The 17,600-nt window shown below is 44.6% G+C and overlaps 1 protein-coding gene across 8 annotated transcripts in view; it reads left to right on the top strand.

Moving 5' to 3' along the window:
• The first annotated feature begins 577 nt into the window (after window positions 1-577).
• Window positions 578-17,600, top strand: part of SYNCRIP (synaptotagmin binding cytoplasmic RNA interacting protein) — a 27,189-nt gene continuing 10,166 nt past the window's right edge. For 5 of the 8 annotated variants that reach the window (XM_069974716.1, XM_069974715.1, XM_069974714.1 and 2 more), the window contains exons 1-8: window positions 578-852; window positions 1,644-1,804; window positions 10,673-10,791; window positions 12,657-12,764; window positions 12,923-13,036; window positions 13,122-13,298; window positions 14,819-14,954; window positions 16,158-16,363. In XM_069974716.1, coding sequence (XP_069830817.1) covers window positions 1,657-1,804; window positions 10,673-10,791; window positions 12,657-12,764; window positions 12,923-13,036; window positions 13,122-13,298; window positions 14,819-14,954; window positions 16,158-16,363 — 1,008 coding nt within the window. In that variant the 5' untranslated portion in view covers window positions 578-852; window positions 1,644-1,656. The remainder of the gene's footprint in view (window positions 853-1,643; window positions 1,805-10,672; window positions 10,792-12,656; window positions 12,765-12,922; window positions 13,037-13,121; window positions 13,299-14,818; window positions 14,955-16,157; window positions 16,364-17,600) is intronic. The other 3 variants (XM_069974719.1, XM_069974718.1, XM_069974720.1) reach the window with 2 other exon arrangements.

Raw genomic sequence — 17,600 nt, 5'->3', positions numbered from 1 at the left:
GAATAGATGGAGAAATGGGGGTCTTTTTCTACCAACAATCTTCTACATTTCAAAATCAAAAGCCGCACTTAAAACGGCTCACAATCACAGGTGTTATAGCAGCCACTTTAAGACTATGTTCATACCAATGGGTCTGGCATACTACACCACCACCCTCTTCTCCTGGGCAGCCGCTATATATTGTATAATGCCGTGTTTGGTGGCTGTGAAGCTGCCTAAGGTGGCATGTTCCCTCACACACCATGATACAAAGGCATTCTGACAGAAAAGACACTCCAGGCCCTCATGGTGGTCACAGGGTCCCTGTCAAACTCTCACACAATGCGATAATATGGAAGTAATGAACCAGAAGCGGTCCCTCACTCGCTGTGTGTAAGTAACAGACGGCTGTACGGGTATACAGTGACTGCTATGGTGTGAGGAGAGCCGCGTCCCCTCACACGGACCTGCAGCACTGCCACACAGCGCGTACGCGCCCATGCCGGCGTCAAGTAGCTGCTGCTGCATCACTGGGGTTTCCTCCCCGGATTCGCAGGGTTGTCTCACAGCCCCTCCCCGGTATGGGAGGGCCAGAAATGCAGGCAGGGGCAGCTCATGAAACCCCGGAGATGAATGGCCGCCTTTCGCTAAGCAGCGCGCGGTCTCGTGTCGAGTGCGCAGGCACGGAGGAGGGGTGGGACTGGCTGCCAGCGGCGTGAGCTCGGCTCTCTCGGCCGCCATTTTAGAACAGCCACACTCCACCGGACAAGGTGCTGCTGCAACCACACGAGGGGCGCGCTCGTCCGACACCCTGACACCCAGGAGCAGAATAGGCAGCCCGGACACAGCCAGTACCCGCCCGGATCGGGACAGGTAAGCGCTCGGGGCTCCGTACAGCGCCCTGTCACGCTCGTTTTTGCGGCCGAAGCCGGCAACTCTGGAAAATGGATTCCAGCAGCAGCAGGAGGAGAGCACGTTGGCGGCGGGGTAGAGAGTGTGCGGAGTGGGAGGGTTGGGGAGTCCCGCATTGTGTCCAGCCTGCAGGAGCCCGGGCTGTGAGGGCGGAGGATCACCGGCCTGCATGGAGACAGCATGGCGAGTCATGCGGCTGTAGTGAGTGCGGGGCTCATGCTGCTGCTCTTCTCCCTCCTCGCGAGCAATGGACACGGGGCTACGGGAGTTGTGGCTCCGCGCCCATGCAGGCAGTAGGCCCCGGGAGACGTGGGGCGCCCGCTGTGTAGAGGATAGCCGGGGCAGCACTGCTGGGGGCCACCCATTGTCTGCCTGTCTATGTGGAGGGGCTGCTGTGCTGGCATTGTGTGCTGAGCGGCGTCCTGCTGCTGCCGCCGCGGCTGGAGGAGCTGAGCACGTGTTTGCAGCAGGCTCCGGGCCCGGCCTAGTGTCGTCCTGTGGGTGGGGAGTAGGAAGAGGCGCTTTGTTCCCTGTCTACAGTGTGGACGGGCGGGAAGCGACACATTCCCAGTGCCCAATCCATGGAGAAGTGCCAGCAGGGCCCTGCCCGGGGCCAGGCCCCCCAGCGCTCCGCTCTCTACCTTCTAGAAACTTTTTTTTTTTTCAGCAAGGTGTGGAAATGTGCCATCTTATGCATGCACCACTAGTCACCACCAATGACTGACCCCCTGATTATTGCATTTGTACTACAGATAATCTGGAGATATGGCCGCTGAACATGTTAATGGCAATGGTACAGAAGAGTCCATGGATACTTATGCTGCAGTAGCCCAATCTGAGCACTTGCAGACTTTGCTTGATGCTGGTTTACCACAGAAAGTTGCTGAAAAACTAGATGAAATTTACATTTCAGGTAAGACTTGGCTCTTGCAAAAGTGCTTCTATTTTGGCTTTATTTTTTCCCCATTGGAATTTTTTCTAAATTAGCAACTTTTTGTGGTTTCCAAAACATGGGAACTGCAGATATAATTTGTGTCCACCCCCCCCCCCCTCCTTTAGTAGTGCTGCTTGAGGTGTCTTAATATGTGGTTGAGTATATTGTGGGATCTGTGAAGGGGTTCACATTATAGCTTGTATGTAAGTTTAAATTGTGGATGGGGTACCTTTGGCCCTCCCGGTGTTGCAAAACTACAATTTCCATCATGCCTGGACAGCCGAAGCTTTGCTTTGGCTTTCCAGGCATGATGGGAATTGTAGTTTTGCAACAGCGGGAGAGCCGAAGGTTCCCCATCCCTAGTTTAAAACATTGTGGCCCATGAAAAAAAAAAAAGGCCTAAAAATCAGTGGCGTCTGGGTGCTGAGGCTGTGCCTGTTTTTTTGGCTTGGAGAGTGGCACTCATACAGAGTCTGTAGACTTTGTGAATCTTAAACGCCACTGACTCTCTTTCTGGGCAGTGACAAGCAGATATGAATGGCTTCAGCTGTATGCTCCTGCCTATTCATTTTAGCAATTTGTTGTGATCTGCAGACTTGGGAGGATATGACATGTCAGGGGTCTTCCAGTTTCCGTACACTTTAAGAGTGCCTGTCATAATAAAAAAAAAAAAAAAAAACTTGACATGTCAAAAGTTCCATTTGGTAAAAGTCTCCAATGATCAGGCAAAATGAGCTGGGAGAATTGATCTTCACTAGAGATGAGCCGAAGCGCTCATCAAGCAAAGCGAATAGCTTCATTTGATCGGCGATCTGCTGATCACGCCGCCGGGCTTCCCGCACTGTTCCCTTTCGCTGCCACTCCTCCCAGGATGCGGGAAAAAGCTGCATTCTATCCTGGTAAACTTCTCCCAGTTTCCCAGGATTGGATCAAGCTTTTTCCCTGGCACTCGGAGTGGTGCGGCAGGGAGCGGAGCAGTGCGGGAAGCCCGGCGGCTTGATGAGCGGAGCGCGATTTGCTTCACTTGATGAGCACTTTGGCTCATTTCTAATCTTCACCCTTCAAAACTTTTTACTAGTCAAGTTTTGTTGTTTTATGACTGGGTACTCTTGGCACTCACATGTTTTCTTATATAAAGGAGCCACAGCCAGTACTATATCAGCCATTGAAAGTGCATACTTTAAGTGTACCTGTAAAGCTGATCTGCCTGTTATTTAGATTGTACATGAAGAGATACAGATTCACACTGGGGAGGTCAGGTAGCTGAGGCCACCCTACAGCACCCAGCTAACTCTGTGCATGAGCCCCTTTAATTTGTGCACTGAATTTGCTGAGTGTCATATTGTTGCCTCAGTAAGACCTCTGTTTCATAGGTATACTGTAAAGGGTTATTCCAAGATTAGGTTATGTTCTATTCATGAGATAGTTGATACCTAACTGGTAGGGTGTCCGACTACTTTGACCCCGACTGATCATGAGGAAAGACAGGTTAGTTCCCCAAGTCCGTAGTTGCAGCACCCATGTTGAATGTCATTCGGTTTGTATGTGACTTCTGAACGTTGGTGTAGGCTTTAGGGATGCAGAAGGATTTACCCTTCTCGTGATCCTGTGGCTAGAGGGGTATAACATTCAATTTTAGGATTACCCCTTTTAAGTTGCTGTAGACTTTTCATACAGCTGTGAATAAGTGAGTGAAATTTATGTAACTTTGTGAAATTACTGCTAAAGCTGCATGTTTACCAATATATAAAGGAAGGTACAGATAACTTTGCTGATGTCTGCCACAGTTGTCTATACAATCTGCTTCAAATTCCTGCAGCCCCTAGACTGCTTTCTGACACTTAAATCAGTAACTCTGTGACCTTAATGTGAGATCCATAAGGATACATTCACATCTATCACATTTCCTGTGGCTGAATAAAACGTATTGTGTCGTCTTTAACTTATTAAAGGAAAACTCTGGTAAAATATAAAGATACAAGGCAGGGATGGGTGCTAAAATAAGAAAGTAATACTTACCTGTCCTGTTACTATCTGGCTGAGCGGGCATTTCTGTCACTGGAACAGGAGACCGGTGGGTGATCGTAAGTGGTGGGACTACAGGGACAGGTAACTCACTTATGTTCACAACCACCCCTGCCCGTCCTGGATTTTTACACTTCACTGTAGTGCTCTTTTAACCTGAAGAAAATCGCATAATCCACAACTATTTTGGCTTTTCTGTGGACCCATTGAAGTCGGTGTGTAACAAAACAAAGTAATCCTTATTCTATATAACCTTTCCTCAATACCTATTAGATGTCGGGCACAAAGTTTGGCTGGCATACCTGGAAGTCTGCTAACATAATGCTGGTGCCTGGCAAGTATGCACAGGGATGAAGCCGCAGGAGCACGTGGTCGCTGCCTCAGGGTGTCTGTCAAGTCTGAATGGTTGGGAGGAGGGCGGAGGTAGTGTTACTACATGACACACTGGATCCGCCCATATGTATATGTGCCAGGTGCACTGATTAAAGATAATTACTCTTAGATATGCTGTGTTGCAACAAACCTATGGGTAGTGTCCAGATGCTGTGCCCAATGTCTGAACAGTACTGGGAATGGTATATGTAGCATAAAAGAACTTTACGTTTAGGTCCACATGTAGGAGATTTCTGCCAATCTGTGTGTTGGTAGAAAGCGGTTAAAATCTGCAACATACACTGACCTGCTGTGCGAGTCCATTTCATGTGGAATTTCCACACCATGTGGATTAGGCTTATGCCCTGTATGTGTTGTAACCTGCTGTCAATTACATCAGAGAATATCTATTTTGTGTTGTTTCCCCTTAATAAAGTCTTTTTTTTTTTCCTTTTTCTACCCGTCTGTCTGGTGGTTTTTTTTTTTTTTTTTTGCAATATATTGTTACATTTAGTTGAAATTAACCAATCGGCACAATTGTGCTGATATGGTTCCCTGCTGTACAATATAGAGCTGGTACGGGTACTAAAGCTGCTTTTTCACCTTTTTAAAGCTACTGCTGCAGAACAGACTGGTATGCCCTGTAAGCTGCACATGAGCTCTATACTCTGTTGCTGGGAATCAGATTAGCACATTAGTGCTGATTGGTTTCCTTTAAGAAACCCTGTGGTGTGCTCTGGCCTGCTCAGCCAATCAGTGACTGGGGCGGGATGTGTTATGGAGGCATAACATACATACATATACATAACTGGTATATGTAGGCACTGCTTTTATTTTCATGGGATTTTCTGTTTTAATAAGTCCAAATTTATCAAAAATTAGAAGAAAAGCTGGTGTAAACTGTTCACAGCAATCAATCACAGCTCTGCTTTTATTTTACCAAAGCTGAAAACTGATCTCGGTGGTCGCTGTAGGCAGCAAGGCTGTGGAGTCGCAGCTAGTTTTGGTTGGAGTCAGAAAAAATTTACTGACTCCAGCTTTTTAAACAATCTTTTAAAATGGTATCGCATTTTATAAATGTTACTCATTAAAGCGTACCTATCATTTGAACAAACTTCTGACGTGTCATAGCGACATCTCAGAAGTATGTACCAGTGGGGTCTGGGTGCTGAGACCCCCGCAGATCATTGAAATGAAGGGGCAGACACGTGCAGCAGCATGCACTTTGCTATTTCATCTCCGTCTCACTGCTAAAGTAGGAGATGGCGGAATTATAATGGATCCCTATGGAACTTCCGGTAATTGATGTACCAGAAGTTTCATAGAGCTTTGTTATAATTTCATCCACCGCAGAGCACTTTTATCACATCTGCCCCTTCATTCTAATGATTGGCGGGGGTCTCAGCAGCCGGACCCTGACCGATAAAAACCCCTGGCATGTCGCTATGGCATGTCGCTATGACAAGTCAAAAGTTTGTTTAAATAAGTACCCTTTAAAGGGAACCTGCATCCCCTGATTGGGAACCCCCCCCCCCCCAACCCATTCTGCCTCTGCCCCTGGATATGGCCCCCATACTTAACCTATTCTGCCGGTCCCGTTGCGGAGATACGGCTTCACGCTCAATATGCAAAATTGGTGTGATGAGTCTGTCCATAGGCAATCACTGCTCCAGTGATTTCCTAGAGACGTTGGAGTCTTCTCCGCCCATTTGTATATTGAGTGCACAGATAAGTGGTAATAGGAGGAAAAGAAGCCATAAGTGGTTTAGCAGTAACCTCTGACCTCAATGTGGGGGTTCCTCTCTGAGAGAAGATTTTGTTTACACTCAGTGTGCCATGGCTGCAGCAGGCTGTGTGTGTGAAAGAGACAGGAATTAAAGAAGTATTCCAGGCAACAATGAGAAATTGGTGAGGAATCGTAATAAGTCCTATTTACCTGTCCAAGTGGCCCCGCAGTGCAGAGTGCTCATGGTCCCACGCCTGGCTCTCGATTCTGTCATATCATTGCCCCACTCAGAAATGCCCACTCAGCCAATCAGTTAGTGAGACTGGGCACACCTGCAGCCACTTACTGGCTGAGTGGGTAGTTCCTCTAGGTGAGAGCTGATAAATCTGAGCCTATGTCTGAATCCTATATCACTATGGAAGACCTCTATATCACAGGTATCTACCATTGTTAGCAGTTCTCCTCTTGTATATGGTAAATTTAGTTAGAAACTTTAAATTGTCAGCAGAAAATAAACCCCCTTTTCCATCTAGTCAAGTTCTGAGTTCTCCAGGACATGGTGGCTGGAGACTGGCTGCATCCTTTGTGCACACAGGAGAATCTGCTTTATATCTTTGCCTTATTCACTCGAAAGCCAGGTCTACTTTAAACTAGTATGATAAATAGTCTGTGTCTGATAAAATTTAGGAGTTGAAGCTGCGGCTTACCTGCTTCACAGCCCTGGTAGGTGGTTTACACTAGTGTCTGTTTTACACTATTTAATAAACCTGGGCTGCCCTCGTGCCCCCGTACACACTAGAACATAGTGGAATAAAGAAGTGTTCACATCTGCTGTTGACAGTTCTGTTATTGCTTGCATGCGGCACTGTTTCGATCCATCATGCAACTGGTCCAACACGATTGTGGCTTCTGTTACACATGGTACCAATGGCTTACATGTGAACAGAGCCAAAGGAGACTATCTGTATGGTGTCAGCATGACTGGCATGTTTCTGTATTTTTCACCATAGAAGACAACATTTTTTTTTCCTCTCCTGAAGTGAGGAAAGTGTCTTTTAAAGGGTAGTCTAAGTTACTTACCACGTCTGAAGCTGTAGGGATTTTGGCTGTTCAACCCTCTTCTTCCCAGCATCCAGCGCTGAGATCCACTCCTCTTGTGATGCTGGGTCTGAAGGGAACGACCCAAATTCAAACAGAGGCAGTGAAGTTGCAGTCTCTAGCTGAACTCAGTGCTTGTGCCACTAAGGTTGGTGCCTGCATTGCATCTTGGTCCTCCCCTCGAGCTCTGGCAATGGCACAAGAGGAGTGGATCTCAGTGTTAGACACCGGCAGGAAGAGGGTTTGATGGCCGAAATCCCTGCAGCTTCAGATGTGGTAAGTAACTTAAAGGAGTTATCCAGCGCTACGAAAACTTAGCCACTTTCTTCCTGAAACAGCACCACTCTTGTCTCCAGTTTGGGTGGTGTTTTGTAGTTCGGTTCCATTGAAGTGAATGGAGCTTTATTGCAAACCACACCTGAACTAGAGACAAGAGTGGTGCTGTCTTGAAAGAAAGTGGCCATTTTTTTGTAGCACTGGATAACCATCACAAGGGGTTGGGCAACAGGGAAAGGGTAAAATGGACTGAAAGTCACGATCACCACTGATGAGAAGTGTTTTGAAATGTATTAAGGTTATGCCTATTCTATGATGGGCTAGGTGTAACACCATGCATTTCCCCACCCACAAGTCGGTGCGCGTTCTCCATTCTGAATGTGTCTCCTATGGGGGGGGGGGGGAGTGCATTGCTCAGACTGCCTCTGCTCTGCCATCTTGCTCTTAGTAGTAAGTGCACTTACAAAATGATCAGACATTGTCCATGTGGGACTCATGTACTTGATCTGTAGTATGACTAGAAAGTGAGCCTCTACCATTCAGACTAACTGCTATTGCGCAATATAGTCTGCGCTTTCCCTCCCTAATCAGTCTTGACTTTGCCGGACTAGCCCTTAGCAACATATAATTACACTCACTTAATTTTTTTTTCCTATTCTACTCTAAGAGATAGCTGCGTCTTGTCATAGGGTGCATCTTATAAAGCAAAAAATACGGTATATTAGTAAAGTGCTCACCTTGTTGGGAACATAATGTTTCCTAAAGAGGGAAACAAATTTCCAACTTGTTGCTGAAGAAGGCCATAGGTGAATACTGATGAGCAGCTAGTTACATGCCTAGATCTAGGGTGGGGGGACTAGTTACTATCAAACTTATTGATGGACTGTCTTCACATCTCATTTTCACCATACACTGGCAGTATACATCAACGTATCCAGTAAAAATACTTGTTGACATATTTGTTGCATATGTCACCCCTAAACAGCAATTACAAAAAAAAATAAACTACGTTTTGCATCCGTATTTACAAAGTTTACAAAAGATGTGTCTATATAATGTATTACCGGATCTGTGCGGTTCTGCCACACTGGTAGCTGATAGAAATCCAGGAAGTGAAGAAAAATGGCCCCTGTGCCAATCCACATGGTCTCCTGCTCCCACTGCTCTCCCACCTTAAGAGACAAATATTCCATGCCTGTGTCTCACATTTTGTGTTTGCTGAGCACAGGTTGATGCGGATAGTGCGTGATGTCACAGGAGGCGCGGCTGGATCCTCCAATCCCCTAAGTGATTCATCATCTCTGACCGGCCAGAAGCAGCTGCTGCAACTTCACTGATTGTGCAAAAGTCTGCAGTGAAATTAGGGCTGTGTTCACACATGTTGAAGGTTCATTGCAGTACTGCAGCGTCTTCACAAAAATGATGTAGTAACACAATTAAATGATGGTAAACGTCACAGAGGATCAGAGCCGGCACTGCCGATCCCACCTGGACAAAAACAAGGCATAAACAGTGTAACCCATGTAAGATAATATCAGATAAAGACCTTACTGTGAGGCACAACTTCAAAGATAAAAGATGCTCGATCATGTGTGTGGAAATGAAAAGAAACGTCTGACGTGCATTAAAAAAAAAATAGATGTGAACTTAGTCTAGAGCTTACTACCATTTCTAGAGCGGTTACAATGTAATGCTCCTGACTAGCAGCCAATTGATCGTGCCTTACATAAGTGCACCCTATTCTCTCCGAGGATCACTAGGTCAGGCTGCATCCAGCAAAAATGGCCTTGAGGTATTTGTCGATATTTTGATCAAACTTGCCCAAGTTCATAACTAATATCAAATATGCTCATTATCGTGCCCTATGCAGAATTGTGTTGTAGGGATTCACAAGGTGAGGACGCTTGTCTCTAAATGTATTTATTTTATCCTAAAATTTTAATTAATACGTCCTGTTCAATAGTTTAGCAGGATTCAGTCTTTTTATTTATAAAACTGAAAGGCAATGGAGTTCGCTTTAGAATAGGTGTAACCGGCAGGCTGTAAATCAGCCTGGGGGCATTACATGTCACCGTGTGATTTGCGTGTTGTAAATTCCTTATCTATGCCTTTATGATGCCAAGTCACCCCCCATCTCCTCATAATTGAAAGGATTGTGAGTAAACTTTTTTTTTTTTTCTGTTTTTGTAACTCCATCAACCTCATCCTTCAGGTAACTGTTATGCATTATCAGTAAGTATGGTCCTTCTCAGTAATAGGTTGTAAATTACATTTACACAATACATTAGAGGGCTGCCTGTTTGTTCTGTTTTTGTTCTTTAACATGCCAATAGGAAACTTTTACAGGGCAGCTTTCAATTTTCAAGAGAACTAAGTAATGAAGCCTGTGATTGGTTGCTGTGTATAAAACCTGATCGTTTTGGGTTCAGGAAGATTTATTAATCTTGTCCACTCATGAGAAATGGTTGTCTATAGTACGCTTCCTCCAAAAAAAAAAAAAAAAAAAGCTGGAACTCTTATTTTGCTTTTTGTCCGGGACAAATCTTAGAGTGGGCAAGCCATGTCTTAATGTCCACTTTGAGAACTGCTATTAGACAAAAAAAAAAGTGGAATGGTTGGCCTGAAGTAAAGTTGTTGTGCTGTGTTTTTTTTCTTTTTTTTTTTTTTCTTTTTTTTAATGGGGGAATTTGAGCAAGGGGCATATTTTAACCCATGTACATGGATAGGTTGTTTTAAAATCACACTTGCCTTCCTTGCCCAGTGCCTGCCTGCTATCCTGCCGCTCTCTTGCTGTTTGGCCGCTCCAGCTTATCAGCAATTGAGGCAGGACACATGAGTGGCCAAACAGCGAGACCTGAGTGGCAGGATCGCTGCGGCACTGGAACCACGGAGGTTATTGATTTTTTAGAACGACCCATCCCTGGACATTTGTTAAAAAATGTCTCTTGCCTGGAGTGCCCCTTTAACAGACAATGATAATAAAGAAACAATCTTTACCTATGTGCCCATACAAATCATACTTTGTACATAAACATACACAGGGATTTTTTTTCTTCCAATTATTTGTGTGGTTTGTGCTTTTTAGCATGGCATGTTACAGAAGTTCCTCCCCCCCCCCCCCCCCCCCCCCCGAATCTTTAATGTGAAGGGTAATTTGCAGCCCCAAAATGACACAAATCCAAACAGGCGGTGCTGTCATAATGAAAGCGCAGACCTGCTTCAGGTGATAAGCAAAAATAAAACTACCTCAAGACCCCTGTGGGATTTTTTGTAATAGTTGTAATGTGTGTAAATATATTATGCATAGGCTCTATAACATAGTCTAATATATATATTTTTTTTCCCTACAGGATTAGTGGCACATAGTGATTTAGATGAAAGGGCTATTGAAGCTTTAAAAGAATTCAATGAAGAGGGTGCGTTAGCCGTGCTACAACAGTTTAAGGATAGTGATCTCTCGCATGTACAGGTAAGTTTTTAGCAGTTTAGGTTTATTTGGGGAATTTCTGCAGTTTTTATTAGTACAATCTGTTTTGTTTATAGTTTTTGTGGAAACTTGTCCCCTATATTGATAGATCAAAGTGTCCTATGTCCTGTATGTTTAAGCTATTGGTGGCTTTATTCCCCTAAAATCTCCTTTTTTTGGGGGATCCGAGAGTATCAAATGGCATTTCCTATTTTCTGTTGGGCCCTTGTGCAAATCTTAGTCACTGACACACAAAGCGCGCCTGCTAGCTTGCTGTACTCCACATGTACGCAGTCAATGCAGTTTGAGGAAAACATGCAGTGGGCCTGAAAGTTAGGAGTCGGGGTGACAGGCTGAATGCTACCAGCAGCTGCTTTACGGGTATGATGGGCGTCTGGACCCTTACACCTACGCGCATAGGACGGGTGATGAGTAGTTTAAAATTCCCCTTATTATAAGATGTAATTTGCCAGTCTAGGGTCTCTGTGTCCCATAATGGCACTATGCAGTAAATAAAGGAGGGACCACTGGTGAAGACAAGATAACACTTTTAGGGTGCCTTCACACGTACCGGATCCGCAGCAGATTTCACACTGCGAGTTTGCAGCGAAATCCGCTGCAGATCTTGGTATAACGAAGTCCTATGGGGCACATACCCGCAGCGGAAAATTCTTTCCGTTGCAGATGTGACAAGGCCTCTTTAACAATATTTTCCACTGCGGGTATGTGACCCCATAGGCCTTCATTATATCAGGATCCACGGCAGATTTTGCTGCAAACTCGCAGCGTAAAATCCACTGCGGATGCGGTACTTGTGAGGGCACCCTTAAGGTGTTTTCTGGGCAAAACATACTGATAACCTATTCACTGATTGGCAAGATGCTCTCACAGCACCGCCACTGGTCAGCCCTTTGGCTTCTGCATTAAACAGTAAATGGGGCCAAAACGACTGTAATTAGGACTGGGCGGCAATAAAGCGCTACCACCCATGGATAGAACGCAACAAAGTGCTTTTGGCCCCTACATTGAGTAGTGCAGGTGGCGAACAGCTGATCGGCACATATGCACTGTTTCTGTCCTCCTCGCCAGTCCACGATTGACGAGCTATCCTGTGGATGGCTTAAAGGTATTTTTTTTTTTTTATTAGCAAAAACCGGTTTAAAAGACTACATCCACCACATGAAAAGCCAATAGTATTATACTAATCCAAAGGATACTCAATAAGTGTAGGTTTGGTGGTTGGGGCTGCTATCTTGAATGAGGTCTAGAGTTACTTCATAGAATGGATTATTAGTGACTATTATGACTATTAGTGCTGCAAGGGTGCACGGTACTCAAGTTTACCCCCTTAAAGTGACTGTACCACCAGGCCCAGGCTGAAGCACTGGAGGCGGCCGACCCACCATTAGTGGGAGGAAACCCCAGCCCCTCCATGACTGGACTCCATTAGAATCAATGGAACCCCATCATAGAGGGGCTAGGGTTTCCTTCCACTAAGGGTGGGTCAGCCGCCTCCAGTGCTTCAGCCTGGGCCTGGTGGTACAGTCACTTTAATGTGAATAGGGTGGTAAGTAGTGGTAGATGAAATACCAATTAACCATGTATGCTCATCTGTGATGTGACCAGCTTATGACTGCTCATTCCCGTTTGTTTTGACCATGTTAAAAAGATGGCAGTCATTGTAACAAATGCAGAGTCCTGAACAGAAAGAATGCTTGATATGTGCCCAGTACATAATCCGTACGTAATGCCTTTCTTATGGCAAACGTGTTTTAGCCACATTTCATTTGTTTCTGCTTTTTACTCTTGTGTGAGGTGAAAGTTCTGACTGAACTGATTTATCTTTTTGCTTTTTATTCATCCTGTAGAATAAAAGTGCCTTTTTATGTGGAGTCATGAAGACCTACCGGCAGCGAGAGAAACAAGGGACCAAAGTTGCAGATTCTAGTAAAGGCCCAGACGAGTCCAAAATAAAGGCATGTGTATAGTTTTGTTCTTTTTAATTGTGATATTCATTTTTTTTTTTTTTTATTAAAGGCCAATAAAAAGAATTTATTTTTAAATGATCTAATGCTCTATTTTTTAATCTTGGCAATTTTTTAATCTTTATAATAATTTAATACTTGTTGTTTAGGCCCTTCTTGAAAGAACGGGATACACTCTAGATGTGACAACTGGTCAAAGAAAATATGGTGGTCCACCCCCAAGCACAGTTCACTCAGGACAACAACCTTCTGTTGGCACAGAGGTAGGAATCTCATACTTTTTTTTTTCTTTGTGTGTGTGTGTGTGTATTTTGTTTTTCCTTGCTCAACTAGTATTTTTCTTTTTAGATATTTGTAGGCAAAATTCCCAGAGATCTCTTTGAAGATGAGCTAGTTCCACTATTTGAAAAGGCTGGGCCAATTTGGGATCTCCGTTTAATGATGGATCCTTTAACTGGTTTAAATAGAGGCTATGCTTTTGTGACGTTTTGTACAAAAGAGGCTGCCCAGGAGGCTGTTAAGTTGGTAAGTGTTCTGTCTTACAGACTACATACTGCACTTTTTATAATATCGTAAAAGGATTTGGACTGCATTCGTATTGTTTTGGTAAGAGCAGGTCTCCAGAATGCACCAGGACTGTATACGGCGGACTGGACCTTGGATTTATGATGTTGCCTGGAGCTCCGAAACTGTTCACGTTTCCGCTACTGTACTAACATGTCCGTGCCATGACCGTATACCTCGAACGTGTGACTGGCCCCAAAGTCTTTATCACTGTGGTGTAACCAAAGATGGTGTCTAAAAATGCCAGATATGCATTTCCAAGAGAAAATACATAGCGTAAAATACGTTGTGCCAGCCCTTTCAGAGTGACTTTGGTGATGGCTTTTAGTGTGACTTTGGTACAGACCCTTTTAAGAGCATTGTTGACACCTTCCCTTAACGCTTCTGTACCTACAATCTGCCGTCGAATAGCTGCTTTTGGTCCAAGACCTGGGGGCCATTTGGCAGGTGAGGCAGTCATTGTCTTAAAAAAGCAACTTTTAAACTTGCAGCCCTGTGTCAGATTGACGTGGCCTAGAGTACCCGTGCACTAGGCCTGCACTGCCTCTGTCCCCCCTCATCATTACAAATGCCCCAGGCAGGATTTCTCCCAATCAATACTTATATGAACAGTGCACATGTGCCTTAACAATCCAACACATGTGCGCACTGTTCAGACAAGTGATGAATAGGAGAAATCCTGCCTGGGGCAATCCTAATGGTGAAGAGGATGGAGCACACACTCTAGGCCATGCCAATTTGACACAAGGCTGCAAGTCTAAAAGTCGTTTTTTAGTACAATAACTGCATCTCCTGCCGAACAGACCCCAGGACAGATCTTGGGTTAAAAGCAGCTATCTGATGGTACAACTGGTGGGGGTGGGGGGCATATTGTCGGCACAAGAGTCTCTTTAGGAGCAAAACCCCTATCAGCTCTAAAGACTGTATTCAGTACCAGCCCCCAAGGAATGAATGCGATTCTGACCATTTTTAAAGCAATTTTGATGGCGGCACTTTAACTGTAACTTTCACAGTAGAACTTGTAGAAGTTTGAATTTATGTCCGTGAAGCAAAATCGTAAGGACCTGGGACATGTGACTGCGTGGATGTTGGGCATTGAGTGAAGGGCTTGCGAATTTCTATTGGCTGCTGCATTTCAGCTATTTGCATGTGTACTGTGATTGGCTGGTTAGTGCTTAATGTTGACTTATTTGAAAATATTGTAATAACTATGCCGGCCACAGACATAACCTATTCCTTAGATGATAGGAAGTCTCTTGTGGTGTACCTGTTTGATTCTGTGACTTCCATAATTTGAATAGAGCAGCTGATGGCAGGGGAATCCAGGGTTGCCAATTCTGCTTGCTGGTTGGGCCCCACTAATCTTTCATCATATTTATCTGTTCACTGAATAGGTCATAAATGTTTTGTCCGGAGCACCCCTTTACTCTGTAAACCTTTTCAAATGTTTTCAATCTTTTTTTTTTTTTTTTTTTTTTCAGTACAACAACCATGAAATTCGAGCAGGAAAGCATATTGGTGTTTGCATCTCTGTTGCCAATAATAGACTTTTTGTTGGCTCTATTCCAAAAAGTAAAACAAAGGAACAAATTGTTGAAGAGTTTAGTAAAGTCACTGGTAAGTGCTTAAATTAAATAACCATGAGAGTTGTCGAATACTCTGTAATTATTTATTATTCATTCATTCACCAGTCAGTCAAAACATTGAAGCCATGTGCCTAATATTGTGTAGGTCCCTCATGTCTCCAAGGCATCTCTAAAGAGACCTGATGATGCCCTGCGGCATCTTCCACCAGAACATTAGCAGCAGATTCTATAAGTCCTGCAAGTTGTGAGGTGGGGTCTCTACCGTTCAGATTTGTTATATGTAGCACACCTGACAGATACTGGATTGTATTTAGATCTGGGAATTTTTTGTAACTGTCCTAAAGCCTCACACAGTTGTGTGCAAGATTGTAATGCAAATGGTCCGCAATTCTATTCATGTAGATCCTGGTGCGTCTCGTTAATTATGATTCCTCAGACCAGGCAATGTTCAATTGCTTCATGGTCTAGTCTTATGCTGCCTTTACACAGAACGATTATCGCTCGAATTTTCGCAATAACGATCGCATTTGAGCGATAATCGTTCCGTGTAAACACCGCAAACGATCAAGTGACGAGCGAAAAATCGTTCATTTTGATCTTTCAACATGTTCTCAAATCGTCGTTCGCTAAAAATTCGCAGATCGCTTCGTGTAAACAGTCTTTCAAAGATTCACCCTATGTAAAAGAAAGGGCTTAAGCGATCTTAAAAACGATCGCAATAACGATTTTTCTTACTAATCTTCTAACGATTTTCTCCATCTAAACGCTGATCGTTATAAAAACCAAATCGTTAATCGTTCGATTGAGCGAATTATCGTTCCGTGTAAACCCAGCATTAATGCGGCAGACGATCGTTCGTCTGTCCGTTAGTAAAAGTGTATAGGCACAGCTTTTGGTAGATACTAATTATTGCATATTGGAACACCTATCGTTTTGGAAAGCTTTGACCCAGTAGCCTTCACATTTTGGCCTGCATTGTAGTTATATCTCCACCTTTACACAGACCAGACACAATTGACACTGGTTTGTATGGCCCTACTCCAATGGACGATTATCGTTCGGATCGTATCGTTCGAGATCGTTTATCGTTAACTATTATTCAAACGATAATTGTCCCGTGGAATAGGGCCCTTATGACCGTCAGTACAATTGTAAAATGTGGTGGTGGTTTTTGTTTTGAATCCTTGCGCCCCCCCCCCCCCCCCTCTTTCTAAACTTAAATATTTTTTTCCAGAGGGTCTTACTGATGTCATATTGTACCATCAGCCAGATGATAAGAAAAAGAATAGAGGTTTCTGCTTTCTTGAGTATGAGGATCATAAAACAGCTGCTCAAGCCAGACGTCGGCTAATGAGCGGCAAAGTAAAAGTATGGGGCAATGTTGTGACAGTCGAGTGGGCAGACCCAATTGAAGATCCAGATCCGGAGGTCATGGCCAAGGTAACGTAACCTAAGCCTACTCTCTACTTGACCATTGAGGGCATAGATAGACATTGCATGTTATAGTGCTAGCATGTTGCTAGGCTGTACAATCACTTTATTATGGGGTGGGTGTTTAACTTAAAGGGGTATTCCAGGTTATTTTGATATTAATTCTACTGATTTCTCTTGTAATATAATTAATATATCTCATTGGTTTCTATAATAAATTTTGTCTCTTTCTCTCTATTTTTATGTAAGTCACGTGTTTCTGTGACGTCACCGAACCGGAAGTGTGGGGACTTCCCCGACTCGGCCGGCCTCTTGGTGTTTATGTAGTTAGAAAGCTAGCAGAGCTTTACAAACGGCCTCCCTGCGCACGGGAGGTCACATGACACCCTGTTCCCGGGCGGCCTGTCAGTGTGAAGGAGGTCGCATCCACCTCCTGTATAATCACTAAAACCCTCCACCCCCTGCCAGTATAATCCTCCCGATGTCTCCCCCGGCCCCCTCCATCCTGTGTATACAGTCCTTTTCAAAGATCTCTCACCCCATCCCCCGGTCTCGGCACCTCTTGCACTCAGCTGACAGGCTCTCTCTCTCTCTCTCTCTCGCTGTGTGTGAAGCAGGAGAGATTTCTTTCCTGCTCCGTACACAGTGCCTGTCAATTGCCCCGATAAAACTCAGCTGCCAGGAACTGTGTACGGAGCAGGAAAGAAATCTCTCCTGCTTCACACACAGCGAGAGAGAGAGAGAGAGAGAGAGAGAGAGAGAGAGAGAGAGAGAGAGAGAGAGAGAGAGCCTGTCAGCTGAGTGCAAGAGGTGCCGAGACCGGGGGATGGGGTGAGAGATCTTTGAAAAGGACTGTATACACAGGATGGAGGGGGCCGGGGGAGACATCGGGAGGATTATACTGGCAGGGGGTGGAGGGTTTTAGTGATTATACAGGAGGTGGATGTGACCTCCTTCACACTGACAGGCCGCCCGGGAACAGGGTGTCATGTGACCTCCCGTGCGCAGGGAGGCCGTTTGTAAAGCTCTGCTAGCTTTCTAACTACATAAACACCAAGAGGCCGGCCGAGTCGGGGAAGTCCCCACACTTCCGGTTCGGTGACGTCACAGAAACACGTGACTTACATAAAAATAGAGAGAAAGAGAAAGAGACAAAATTTATTATAGAAACCAATGAGATATATTAATTATATTACAAGAGAAATCAGTAGAATTAATATCAAAATAACCTGGAATACCCCTTTAA

The sequence above is a fragment of the Dendropsophus ebraccatus genome, chromosome 6 (genome assembly GCF_027789765.1).
Source record: "Dendropsophus ebraccatus isolate aDenEbr1 chromosome 6, aDenEbr1.pat, whole genome shotgun sequence".
Classification (NCBI taxonomy): Eukaryota; Metazoa; Chordata; class Amphibia; order Anura; family Hylidae; genus Dendropsophus; species Dendropsophus ebraccatus.
This window is presented reverse-complemented; position numbering and strand designations above follow the sequence as displayed.